Source organism: Vigna umbellata, chromosome 1 (assembly GCF_029865625.1).
Source record: "Vigna umbellata cultivar VRB3 chromosome 1, Vumbellata_1.0, whole genome shotgun sequence".
Lineage (NCBI taxonomy): Eukaryota > Viridiplantae > Streptophyta > Magnoliopsida > Fabales > Fabaceae > Vigna > Vigna umbellata.
The window spans coordinates 20,786,626-20,800,740 of record NC_142165.1 but is presented as its reverse complement, the minus strand read 5'-3'; the positions used below and the strand labels follow the sequence as shown (position 1 = coordinate 20,800,740).

Sequence of the window (14,115 nt, the reverse complement as noted above, 5' to 3'; positions counted from 1 at the left end):
TACTTACAAGAAATATTTTGAAGAATATTTGTTTAAATAAATTGAATTAGTAATTTTATTAAAAAAATAATAACATCTAGTCTTAACACCTCAACCATTATCAGTTTTCGTTTATATCTATGATAATGTATGGAACTCAAAAATCTTATATGATATAATATCTATTAGTGTTTATATAAGTCTTTATATTTTCATAACTGAATCTTTTTCCCTCTTATACAAAACCAATATCTCTGGTTTAATGAATATACATACAGTAACATTCTTCATTCACGTTGCTTTGTTATCTCCAATAGAATTGTTATCCAGAGTCAAGGTTCTCTTCTAGGACGTGTACTTCAGAAATCACGTCTGATTGTGGTGGTTAGATAAACTGATTAAAGTGTGAAGAAATTGACTGTGAGATAACAATAAAAAGTTATTTGTAGCCAAGATTTTATTTCTTGATCAAGTAACGTGGTTGAAGAATGGCTGGTGGGAATAATCATCTTTCGTTTGTGAATCTTTCAGTTCTTACGGAGAAAAACTGGAATCGATGGAGTACACACTAGTACAGTAAAAAGATACGGATTCGGTTGTTTTTGCCTATAGATAGCGGTTCTAGAACCGAAGCATATACGAGCGAGGTAAAAAGTCTGCTTCTTTTGCCTCGGTTATAGACCGAAACCGAAAATAATAGGATTTTGCCTCGGTTCTCTTTTGAACCGAGGTAATATACTGGAAAATTCAATAAAAAAATGTTATTGTGAGTCCTTCTTTCAGTGCTTTACTGTAATCTAAAATTTGGCAGTTTCCACTGAGTAGTACAATAATCATCGATATCAAATGTTACCAACATCTTCAACCACAATAAACAAGGGATAATCTTTTCACAAATTAACAAGATGCAAAAGATATCCTCCTAGACTATCACGACTCATGACGAAATGGCAATGCCCTATTTCTGTGAAGTAAAAAATGGCAAGAACAATGTCACAAAGATGTCCATCAGCTTCCTTACCCACAAGCTTCATCTCCAAAGCTTCATCTCCCTCAACTGTTTCTCTGCCTCAATTCCATGACCAGTACAAATGTACATACCAAGGAGTCTTTCATGAATCACTCCATATAGTGATGGGCTGCCATCCTGTATTAGCCAATTGGACAACCGCACTCCATGGACCAGTAGCAAAACTCTGAAAAAAAATTGAACAATATTTTCAATGGTGTTGGTGATGCCTACAACCACAAAACGACAACTATCAAACCCAAAACAATTGATAAAGAAAGAACCCGACCCAGGTGGGTCTCCTCCTGGGGCACGAGCCCAGGCCAGAGGTGCGGCGGAACAAACTTGTCGAGCTTGGGGGGCGGAGACGAGAGCAAGGAAGCGGCGCCAGTTCGACGAGGAGAGAGATCGCGTCCGTGGCGGAGCCAGATCGCGTCCCTGGTGGAGGAGAGAGATCGCGTCCGTGGCGGAGCCAAATCGCGTCCAGATCGCGTTCGGTGGAGGAGAGAGATCGCGTCCGTGGCGGAGCGATATCGTGTCCAAATCGCGTTCGGTGCCGGAGCGAAAACGCGTCCAGATTGCTTCCCGTGGCGGAGCGAGATCGCGTCCGGTGGCGGTTCTGATTGGTGGTGGGGTTAGGGTTGTGGGGGTGGGAGGCGTGACAGGTTTGGGGGTGGGACAACGACGATGCGGCCATGGGCTTTGGGAGCAGAGACGGAGGAAGAACTGCGGGGGAGAAGAGGAAGAAGAACTGTGCGCGGAGAAGAGGAAGAGGAACTGGAGATTAGGGTTCTGCACTTTTGAAAATAAAAAAGTAATACTGACTCGGTTATTTACCAAACCCGATGTCTATACTGAGTTTACTGTCTCGGTCCAATTCAACCGATGTCGTAGGTCAATTTGAAAAAGAATTACGCCTCGTTTGAACCATTAACCGAGGTAATTTGACATTTATGCCTCGGTTTAAAGAGAACCGAGGCCTATAAATTCACTTAAATTGCAAAAATGCCACCGCCTTTACATATACCTCGGTTCTCTGAAAACCGCGACCTATTGGCCGCCTTCTTTACCGTATTTTGTACTAGTGACACAGATGCGGGTGTTGTTCAAGTGCCATGATGTGAGTGATGTGGTTGAGATGACCGCAAGGAACTTGTTTCGGGTACCATAGATGAACAAAAGGTTATGGCTAAGAAGAAAGATAACAAGGCATTGTTCATAATTCATTAATGTGTTGATGATGCACATTTTGAGAAGATTGAGAATGCAACCGCTACTAAGGAAGCCTGGAATATTCTGGTACGAAGTCATGCAGGAGGTGAAAAAATCAAGAAAGTGAACCTTCAAACCCTTAGGAGGTAATATGAGTTACTGCAGATGGAGGATAATGATAAAATTAGTGAGTACTTCAACGAAATACTCATAATCACGAATCAAATGAAGGGTTGTGAAGAATCTATCACTGAGCTCATGATTGTTGAGAAAATCATGAGATCTTTGCCGCAAAAGTTTGATTATATAGTGGTGGCTATAAAAGAATCGAAAGATCCGACAAAGAAGAAGATTGAAGAACTTCAAAGTTCTTTGAAGGTACGTGAGATGAGATTAGTTGATAGAAATCCCATCAAGAGTGATAAGCAAGCATTGAAGGTACATCACTTCAAAGATGATGAAAGAAAGAAACAAAAGAAGTGGAAAGGAAAACAAGCAAAGGGAAATTGGAAGGCTGACAAAGTTAAAGATGATCAAGATGACAAATCTGATTCAATGGAGAGAAAGGGTAGATGAGAAGAATCAAAAAAAGAAAGATAAAAGAAGTGTGGACTGTTTTAATTGTCACAAGTTCAGACACTACTCTTATGAGTGTTAGGCTGATAAGGAAAAGCAAAAGAAGTATCAGGACAAGGAGACTCATATGGCACAAGAAGATTCGGACTCTGAACCATTGACCTTAATGGTAACCACCACTATAGAAAGTTTTGGCTCTCAGATTGAATCTTGGTATCTAGATTCAGGATGTTCAAATCACATGACCTGTCATAAAGAGTGGTTGATCAACTTTGATACAACAAAGAAAAGCAAGGTAAAATTTGTTGATGGTAGTACTTTGAAGGTGGAAGGAATTGAAGATGTTGTCATTAGAAGGAAGAATGGTTCGCATGTAGTAATCTCTAACGTGTTGTTTGTCCCTGCCATGAAGTGTAATTTGTTAAGCATTGGTCAGTTGGTGAAGAAAGGTTTTATAGAAATCATGTGAAATTATGACAGAATCGAGTTATTTGATATCATTAAGAATTTGATCTTGAGGAGCAAGCTTTCCAAGAACAAAACATTCCAAATAAACATGAAGGATGTAGAGAACCTACAATGCTTGTCTACTATGAAGAGTAATGATAGATGGATGTGGCATTTGAGGTTTGGTCACTTAAACTTCAAAGATGTACAACAACTTGGTGTTAAAAACATGGTTTCAGGAATACAAAATGTTACAATACCCGAGAGTGTGTGTGTGGCCTACTTGGCTGGAAAATAAACCAGAAAGTGATTTCAAGCACAGTTGAGCATGAGATTCAAAGATTGTTTAGGGGTGGTATACTCTGATATATGCGAACCCTTTGAAGTGCCTTCATTAGCTGGAAACATGTATTTTATTACCTTTGTGGATGGATTTAGTAGAATGATATTAGTGTATGTAATCAAATTAAAGAGTGAAGCATTAGAAATATCTTCCTACGCTTCAAGGAATGTGTAGAAAGGGAGAGTGGAAAATTGTTGAAGATTCTTAGAACAGATGGGGGAGGGCGAATACACCTCTAATACCTTTGAGAGTCATTGTCAGACCTGTGGAATCGCACATGAGGTTACTAGACCATATACACCTCAGAATAATGGACTTGCTGAGAGAAGAAATAGAACAATCATGAATATGGCTAGAAGTCTAATCAAAGAGAAAGGATTGCCACAAAAGTTTTGGGGTGAGGCAGTATCAACAGTTGTCTATATCCTAAACAGGTGTCCTATAAAGAAGCTAGAATGTAAAGTACCATTGGAAGTTTGGTCTGGAGTAAAACCCACAGTCAGTCACTTTAGAGTTTTCGGGTCTCTAGCTTTTAGACATATACCTGATCACAAAAGAACCAAACTACAAGATAAAAGTGACGCAATGGTGTTTATTGGGTATCATCCTACTAGAGCTTATAAACTCTATGATTCAGTCAAAGAGAAAGTGGTGTTGAGTATAGATGTTGTGGTGCTAGCACTAGTGGAAAAATGACATTTTATGACATACAAAAATGATATATTATGACGTAGTTACTGGAGACATAGTTCTGGGTGTTATAGTAAGTCTGTGCACTTTATGACGTAGCATAAATTTACTTATAATAGCTTAAACATATTATGATGTAGTTTCTGAAATTAGTCATAATATGCGCAATTTATTATGACAAATTTTCATTTATCCGTTATAATATGACAAAAGATATTATGACGTAAATGTGTTGATATGTTATAATATTTTATGTATTATGACAAATATTTTTACCAATCATAATTTGTTGAATTCAGAATCAATATATTATGACGTACATTATTTAGTACGACATAATATATGTTTTTTTTAAAAGATTGATTATTACAATTGACATCCAATAAAATTATAATCATATTCCTGTATTATTATCTCATCCAATCAAATTATAATCAATATAGCTTCAAATGAACAAATTCAATGGAACTAACAAAATATAATTCATTTGAAACATTAAATTGTCTAATAATATTTAATACATCATTTATACATGAAACTATATATTAAATCCAAATATTACATTAATGTACATACACTATTGAATTGTAGCCAAGTTTCTACTAACACTTAAAATAAAAGAAGCCTAGTTCCTTTTAATGTCTGCAGCTTCCATGGGAGATGAATCATTAAAGATCTACAAATAAAATAATAGAGTTAAAACAATATTGTAATGAATAGTTAGATAAGTAATACCTTATTCCATGATTCAATCATGTTTGTACAAATAACGATATACATATGTTTGATTACATAATACCCACACTCATAGCTGCCCAATTGACATCGACACTACAAATTAAATACAAATAATCAAGACTCATTCAAACCAAGGACACAAAATATCATATTATACTCTAGCTAGCCTTTGCACCATGTAACTTTGATCAATTTTGCTAAACCAAATTTCAATCAACCAACAACATAGCCAATTCCTCATAAAAATAGCAATCACAAAACACAAAACAAAGGTCAACTTCTCTTACATTAGGTGTGATTATTTGCATCTTCTTCCTAGAAATCGATGGAACACCCCGCAACCTTGAATGAGCTTCCAAAGACCTATACAAAAGGCAGACATCCATTACACCATAATAATAATATAGGAAGGAATCAAAATAGAAAGGAAAACTTACGCCTCTAATATATTTTTGATGGACAATGTGTTAGCTTTCTTATGCAAGGAGCATAAGAGAACTACAAGAGAATGATCAGGAACAATAACTAGTAATTGCCAATGCCCCTACAAGTTCTTCACGGTTTCCAATTTAATAATAAGATATTTCTCGGATAAAGTAAAAATATATGGCAAGTCAAATATATAAAAGGAGCACTTCACATGGGTCCAAATCAGGATTTGGTCACTGATGGACAAATTTGTAAGCACCAAAATATGATGTCACAAACTTGTTTCACAATCGGCAAGTATGACCGAATCGTTCAAGTAATAAAACTTGGTAAGACCAAGTATCGTTCTTCCCAAAGGACTCACGGCCTAGTTTAGTTATGTGATTTCTTGATTAGCTAAGACTTAAGAAAACAATAATTGAAATTTTAATATGCAAGACGAAAATAAACATGTATGCATGAATTGATCAATGGCAAAGACAAAAGATAAACACTTTCAATGGAATATATGAATGAATATGTTGTTGGGGGTCAATTTCATCTCATCCACTCTCATATATTTTAGGAATTCATCATTCAAATCATCATTGTTAATGCCACTCACTAATGTACCATTCTAGATGGCTTCTCCCTAATCAAATAGTTCATACAATTCCTAGCATTCCTAATGATTAGTTCATTACCGCAGGAGCTTAAGGCAACCAATATAATATTGTCAGTAAAATATTGGGAGAAATTCCCCGGATCTAGATTTCCCCGTACGTGTCCGTATCAACAAAACCAATAATCATGCATTAGAATGAGTTAAACAATGCAAGCATTGAGCAAAGAGGAAAAACCCTAACTAATGATGAAAAGAAAGCATATGTCTTAATTCAAAGATGTATTCAACAAATCCATATATGAGAGCTTCAAGAGATTACATTGATTCCCCAACAAACATACAAGGTTTAGTTCACCATATTCATGGTGAACCTAGATGAATAACAATGAAAGTATGAAAGAATAAACCCAATAAAGGTGAAGAGGTAGCCTGAGCATCCAAGATCCTCCTTCAAAGGGGTGAAAGAGAGAGTGTTTGCCTCGTTTCTGCCAAAGATGCCTAACTATAGGACGTGCAAGCCCTTATATACTAATCTAGAGTTACAAAAGATTACAAAAGCCCAAGCCCAAAAAGTGCCGCTCAGCGCCATTTACCGCTCAGCGGTGGTTACGCGTCTTCTTTCTTCCCCTCAGCGGCCATTTGCCCCTCAGCGGTTCCAACGCCACCTCTTGAGTGCCGCTCAGCGGTAGTTTGCCGCTGAGCGGTGCCTTCGACTTCTCCTTTTTGCACTCTTTCTTGTCTTTTCTAATGTCCTCTCTCTTATTCTTCACTTCTTTCACCAAATTCTCCTCAAAACCTGCACAAAAACACTTAAATCAAGCATAAACCTGTCCAGCTCTCTTATTTCTGAAAATATAAACAAAAGGCATGATTTCAAGCTAGTTTCTAAGTCTAAAGGTTGCTTTTAGTATCAACTTTAAGCATGAAAATAACAGTTTTTCAACTGTTATCAGTCACCAATAATTGCTTCTGCCTAATTTGCTCCAAACCTTGGGTGAAGGCAAGATACAACCAGAGAAGGATGATTGTTAGATCCTACACATATTACAGCCCTCAATACGTTACTAAACAGGATGAAAATAGAGAAACTATTATGAGCATTTCTTCCTGTCATACCAAACATGAACAATGACTATATTATATAGGATGTCTAAATTTTGAAAGATGAGAGAAAAGCAATACTTAGGCAACTCTATCAATAACTCTCTAGAATGTCTTTTTGTTTTAGAGAGACCAAATTATCTTTACAGTTTATTTTGTATGCCTAACTTTTTAACTTCTAATTTTATTAGCAAGAGTGACTTATGATAGAGAAAAAATTAATGGCCAAGGGAAAGAGTTATATTACTTTTGCGTCAAATGGATCTTTAAAATATGAGAGTGGAACCAAAACAAATATAAAAGTTTAGCTTGACAAATCGCTTCTCCGTCTATGAATCTCAATGCTTAAGTAATCAACTGGACCTTGAACTGCCACATGAGGCTTTTCAACCTTCACTCGAACAACAAAAGTTTCTTTATGATTTGTCAGAGTAGTTATTGCAATTTTTTGGGCCACTGATTCCAAAAGGTTGTGAGGTGACCCTTCGAGAACTTCCTTAACTATACTGCATCACAAATTATTGACATGTTAATCAGATTACAACTACTAAATTAAGACATTAACCAATACGAAGAGTGCCACTAGAAGTTCATGCAATCAAATGATGAATACAGAACTAAGACATTCTAAATTTGTTGGCCACTCACTCATATATTGTTGTGTAACTAACTGTATTAGATAAATGACCAATTTTGCCAGCAGTTGCGAGATCCATCCAAGCATCTATATCTACCACGAACTTCTGGCCCAGTTTCCTTTCTTCTGGCTTTGCTCCGTGAAAACCATGGAATGTCAAGGCAGTAGTAAACCAAAGAACCAACAAAACTAAAGTATAAAACGTGTACATTGAATTGCTCAACAGAAAATGCTTTAGCTGATAATCAAGATGGAAACATAGAACATTGACTTGCTCAGTATCATATACATGTACACCATGTACATTCGAGTCAAGAATGTAGTCTCTTAACAAAAACAAGTATGCAATAAAACCACAATTTGTCATCGTTTAACATCTCTCTGCTATTAGGGGAATACAGGTTCAATATTGAAAAAGTCTTTTATCTGAATTTTAAACAACCAAAAAGAAACATAAACTCCAAAAAAAAATTCCAGAGATTTTCTTCCAGCCAAACCAAAAATACCAAAAGCATGTAGTTTTAATTGAAATAACTAAAATCAAAATTCATACAAATAACATCATTATGGTGAGTAGAATAAAGGGCTAAAGACATCTTTGTCGTAGTGTAAAATCAAGTCCACGAACAAGGACACAGCGAAAGACGGTGAAATCAAAGGCGAACCCTAGATTCGAAGGTTTGTCCTGAGGAGATTCTAGGGTTTGAGGTAGGAAGGGATTTAATCGGTGGAAAAGGTTGGAACGAAGATTTAATCGGTGTAAATAGATAGAAACCGATCTCAATCGGTGAAAAAATAAGGAAAAGGAAAAACAATCGGTCAAAAGGTGAGAGATAAGGAAAACCTAGCAGAAGATGAGGTTTGGTGTTTGAGGCGACGCTCGAGGCAGTGAAGAAGATGTAGTTCGGTGAGGAGCGAACGCGAAATCGAGAGTGCTTTGAGATTAGGTTTTGGTGTTCTGATTCTCTCAAGGAGTAGAGAGCATGAAGATGTGGTTCGGTGATGGTGAGGGAGAAGTGTTCTTGGAGGAGTGCGCGATTTAGAGAGGAAGAGAGGAACGAGAGTGAGAGGGAACGTGAAATTAGAGATAGCAAGAGGGAAATGTGAAAAATTAGAGAGGCAGAGGGATATTATGACTGATTCTAAAACTCAGTCACACTAGTACAAAACAACATACAACGTCAAATATTTTGGGTCTTTCACATCGAATTCGAGAACGACGTCATATCGGGAGACATTAAATTGTCGTCGAATTTAAAAAATTCGACGTTAAATTTAACGTCAAATTTTATCAACAAACGACGTTAATCAATTTTTTTATTTTTTTATTTTTTTTAATTAATTGTTATCTTTTTTACAACTCTGCGAGACCTGAAAAACAGAAAAACAATAAATTTTAGTTTTTGGTATTTTGTAAAGCATGAACTATGAACATGTAATATAGTATGAACAACAAACAACAATGACAAACAACAAACAAGTTCAATCAAACAACAACAACAAACAAGTTCAACCAAACAAGTTCAACCAAACAACAACAACAAACAAGTTCAACAAAAAATAACAACAAACAAGTTCAACAAATAAGTTCTTTAAAACGAAAACGAAAATGAAAACTAACCTTGGTTCATCGGAATAAAGTGTTGCCACAAGTGAGAGAGAAAGTAGAATGCGCCTATAAAGGACAAAAAATAATTGGTAAAAAATAAGGAAAATCATATCTAAAGTAGTAAATTAACATGCATTTGTATTAAATGAAAGAAATATTACATGTGATGGTCGTTAAACTTCGTTCGAGATAAGTTTGAGCAGAGAAGAGAGTCTCGCGCGCTAAGATAAAGTGAATGAATTTTCAATCTCCCGCTCAAATTTTTATTGAATTCACTAACCTTTTGACGTCTAACGTTGGGGCACTCGACTTTTTATATTCTTTTACGTCGAATTACAAGTCTAAACGACCTTTAATAATTGCATTTATTTACAAAAATGTCACCGGTCATTTTTAACGTTGGCTATTGAGTGGTTGGACGTTGAACGCATGAGGTTATACGTTATTTTTGCACTATTGTCATAATACATCAAGAAATTTCCACACCTTATGACATGTGTCCATATCTACATAACAATAGGTTTTGAACTTATTTACAAGTTTGCCACCACGTTTCATATTATAACTGATATACAAAACTACGTCATAATATGTCTTAAACTTATTTACAAGTTTACCATTGTGTTTCATGTTATGACTGATGTACAAAACTACGTTATAATATGTTTTACTTTTATTACGATTCTGCCACCAATCAACCTATTATGATGGATAATTTTTATCCGTCATAATAGGTCATCATAGAAAGGTATTTTTCCACTAGTGTAGAAAATAAGAGTTGGGACTGGAAACAAATGTAGACCAGTCTAAAGAAAATAGTGGTGAATGGTGTTATTGATAACTCCATACTAATAGTAATTGAGGAAGCTACTGAGAGCAATGTTGCACCACAACATGTTGCGTCTCAAAGACCATAAAGACAAAGAGTAATGCCACAAAGACTCTCTAACTTTAAGGTGTATTATGATGCACAAGTTGATGATGAGGGAGATTTGGTTCACATAGCATTACTGGCTGGAGCAGAACCTATAAATGAAAATGAGGCGCTAAAACAATTAGTTTGGAGAAATGCAATGTAGGAGGAACTCAGATCCATTGAGAAGAATGAAACATGGAGACTAGTTGATCTTCCAATTAGCAAACGATATATTCAATTAAAATGGGTTTTTAAGAAGAAGCTGAATCCTGATGGCTCAATCTCAAAGCATAAGACAAGGCTTGTGGCAAAGGGATTTCTTTAGCAGCAAGGACTAATTTTTTCTAAAGTCTTTGCACCAGTGGCTTGGATAGAAACTATACGTTTGGTGATAATAGTGGCTTGCACAAGGGGTTGGCCACTGTTTCAACTTGATGTAAAATCAGCCTTCTTGCATGGACCTTTAGAGGAGGAGGTGTATGTCCAGCAACCTCCTGGATTTGTTGAAAAGGGTAAAGAACATGAAGTTTACAGACTGTAGAAAACTCTTTACGGATTGAGACAAGCTCCTAAAGCTTAGAATAAAAGGATTGATTCCTTCTTGATCAATCTCAGGTTTGCAAAATGTGTTGTAGAGCATGGTGTGTATGTGAAGAAAGGCACAGGAGAAGACTTGTTGATAATTTATCTATATGTAGATGATCTACTTATTATTGGATCAAATCCACTAGCCATAGAAGAATTCTAAAAGACCATGGAAGCTGAATTCGAGATGACAAATCTGGGAAAATTGAGTTATTTCCTGGGTATGGAATTCATCTACATAGTTGTAGGACTAGTTTTGCATGAAAAGAAGTATGCTAGATAATTGCTAAAGAGTTTCAACATGATTTCATGCAATGCAGCAAAGAGTCTTATTGAGATTAATTTGAAATTAACGAAAGGTGAATCTGAAGAAAATGCAGATGAGACAATGTTCAAACAAATTAGTGGAACCTTACGATTTCTCTACAACAGCAGGCCATACTTGTCATTCAGTGTGGGCTTGGTGAGCAGTTTTATGAGTAGTCCAAAGAAGTCTCATATGCTTGTTGTTAAGAGATTATATAGATATATTCAAGGTACAACCAATTATGGAGTTTTGTTTCCAACTGGGAAGAAGAAATTAGAATTAGAACTGATTGCATTCACTGATTCTGATTGTGGTGGTGATCCAGTGGAAAGAAAGAGAACCTATGGGTATGTATTCATGTTAAATGATCGTGGTGTTCTAAGAAGCAACCAGTAGTAACTTTATCAAGCTGTGAAGCTGAGTATATAACTAGAAGCTATGCAGCATGCCAAGGAGTTTGGCTTGAAGGATTGCTAAGAGAATTAAAAGTTTCTATAAAGGCACCAATACAGCTAAAGATTGACAATATTTCTGATATAAATTTGTCAAAAAATCCAATGAATCGCAACATAAGTAAGCATATAGAGGTGAAATATCACTTCCTTATAAACATGTTGAATAAAGAAATAATAACACCGACTTACTGCAAGACTGATATACAAATGGCTGATGTATTTACAAAAAATTATGAAGAATGAGAAGTTTGATGGTTTGTTATCCAATAATATCGCACAAAGGTACAACTTACCACTCAAATTTTAATGAATATACATACCGTACACATTTTTCATTTTGTTATTTCCAATAATATCGCACAAAGGGACAACTTACCACTTAAATCTAATTTATTCATTGAAGCTTTATATTTTCTATGTTACCGATGATATTCTATAGATAAATCTCTTTTATACTTAAACAATCTTTACATAACTCATTCTTTCTTCACATCATAATAAAAAGAGTTGAAAATCAATTTTAGAGATAAAAAAGTAAATAAATTATTATTTAGATATTGACATTACTCCCCATTATATAAATAATATACTATAGTTATAAATAAAATACAAATAGTTCATAGATATATTTAGAGAACATATTTTAAAATATGAAAACAAAAAACATTACTAGCTCTCGTAAACAAGTTGTTCAATTAATTTTTTACTTTTTTAAAAACAAAAATATTTAAATTATAAAATTAAACTATAACTTTTAATAAGAAATAGAGGGAAAAGTGATAATAAAAAATTAAATAAATATTATCATATGATAAAACTGTAGAGCCTTCTAGATTTTTATGAAAAAAATTCTTGCTGCTTTGTAAGTAATCGTAAAAAAGTCATACGATTTGAAAACTAAAGACTTTTGTTTTTTCAAAGAAAAGGCAAGATATTTGTGACGAAAGTTTATAAATATGTAAAGAGAGAATGATAAATTTAAAATAACTTAATTTCTTAATTTTTTTTACCATCTTCCACATCAATTTTTGAATTCATAAACAAGAAGCAATTGTTTTAATATTCAATTTAAGATTGAGAACTACCAACTTTTCTCACCTCAAAAGGTCCTAATCTTGCTCAGAATATTGCTACCTTTCAAGTAAAAGAGGGTGGGCATTCACTGCAAAAATGTTTCTCAACAAATTCATATATGCAACACTCACATAGTTTCATCACTTCACAACTTTTCATCTTAAAACCTTCTTTACCTCTTACCAAAACATTCATGAATAATGCATGCAATTAATACTCTTACCTAACATCTCATAAAATTATGCGTTTTGAAAAAAAAAAAAAAACAAATCATCCCAACAATGACAAAATAATAAGCTGAACCAAATAAGGTCACAAAATTCTCAAGCGGGAATTAAATACATAATGCTTACATGACTCACTAGTTTGGTTTCACTAGTTGAGAGTCTTCTTTAGGGTTAGCTTGTTTCAAGCTCATTTTCCTAGTTTTTTTTTTTTACAAATGGATGACAACCTTTTGACAGATGATGGTGATTCTATTTTTTCTTTTTTTCATTGCAAAAGATCATAAAAAAACCGATTGCATTATTTATATCTATTTGCAAATCATTCCAACAATGCCATAATAAAAAATAAGAAGTCACAAAATTCTAGAATCATTGTAAAAAGGAGAAAAATCTGTTTTAATTGTAAAAGAAGGAAAATCTGATATTTTTATGCCTAACCGATATAAATGTTTAAAATATGCAATTATGTCTTTGTCAATGCTTAATTTACTGATTTGTTTTATTTTATAAACATAACTAAAGCAGACAATTTCTCCTGCAAGTAAAGTAAGGTATTAATTAGTTTTATTTAATTTATTATACAATTTTTTTCTGATTTAAAATAATGTTATTCTATTTATAAACACATTTTTTATATTGGTGTTTAAAACGTAATAAATCTTAGTGGTATCCAAGTCTATTACTGTAGCTACCATTTTAGAGTTAGGGATGAATTTTAATATTTATTCTTGGTCATAAGGAGTACTATCAAATAAATATTTAAAAATAATTATGGTAGATGTGTGAAATTTTTTAAATAATTATGGTAGATGTGTGAAATTTAGCACTGATCGATGCATTAATTCCAAACAAATCATTCTTTAAAAATACGTTAGACTTGGAATGCGTTTAACCAATTAAAATAAAATAATGTTTCACTAAAAAATTAAATCATAAATATATAATACTTTTAAAGATTTATATATTTTTTAAATATAAAGACAACGTTCTAAAATAAAATAAAGTAATATGAATGTGATAATGGAAAAAGGTAACGCACATCCATCTCCCATTTTTGTTGATCAAGAGCAGATAACATAAAAAAATGCGACCTCACACACGCATAATAAAAATTTTTTGCAATTATTTCCATCAATTTTTTAACACATTTTGTCATCTTAGAGACTTTGCAAAGTTT

General features: G+C 34.2%; 1 protein-coding gene across 1 annotated transcript; it reads left to right on the top strand.

Moving 5' to 3' along the window:
• The first annotated feature begins 11,044 nt into the window (after positions 1-11,044).
• Positions 11,045-11,578, top strand: LOC124845575 (secreted RxLR effector protein 161-like). Its single transcript, XM_047322696.1, has 2 exons — positions 11,045-11,096; positions 11,196-11,578. The coding sequence occupies exons 1-2, from the start codon at positions 11,045-11,047 to the stop codon at positions 11,576-11,578; spliced, it is 435 nt and encodes a 144-aa protein (XP_047178652.1).
• The last annotated feature ends 2,537 nt before the right edge of the window (positions 11,579-14,115 follow it).

Coding starts and splice junctions, on each gene's coding strand:
- LOC124845575 (XM_047322696.1), top strand. CDS start 11,045: ATGGAAGCTGAATTCGAGATGACAAATCTGGGAAAATTGAGTTATTTC. Junction 11,097..11,195: donor AAAATTGAGTTATTTCCTGG/GTATGGAATTCA, acceptor CATGCAATGCAG/CAAAGAGTCTTATTGAGATT.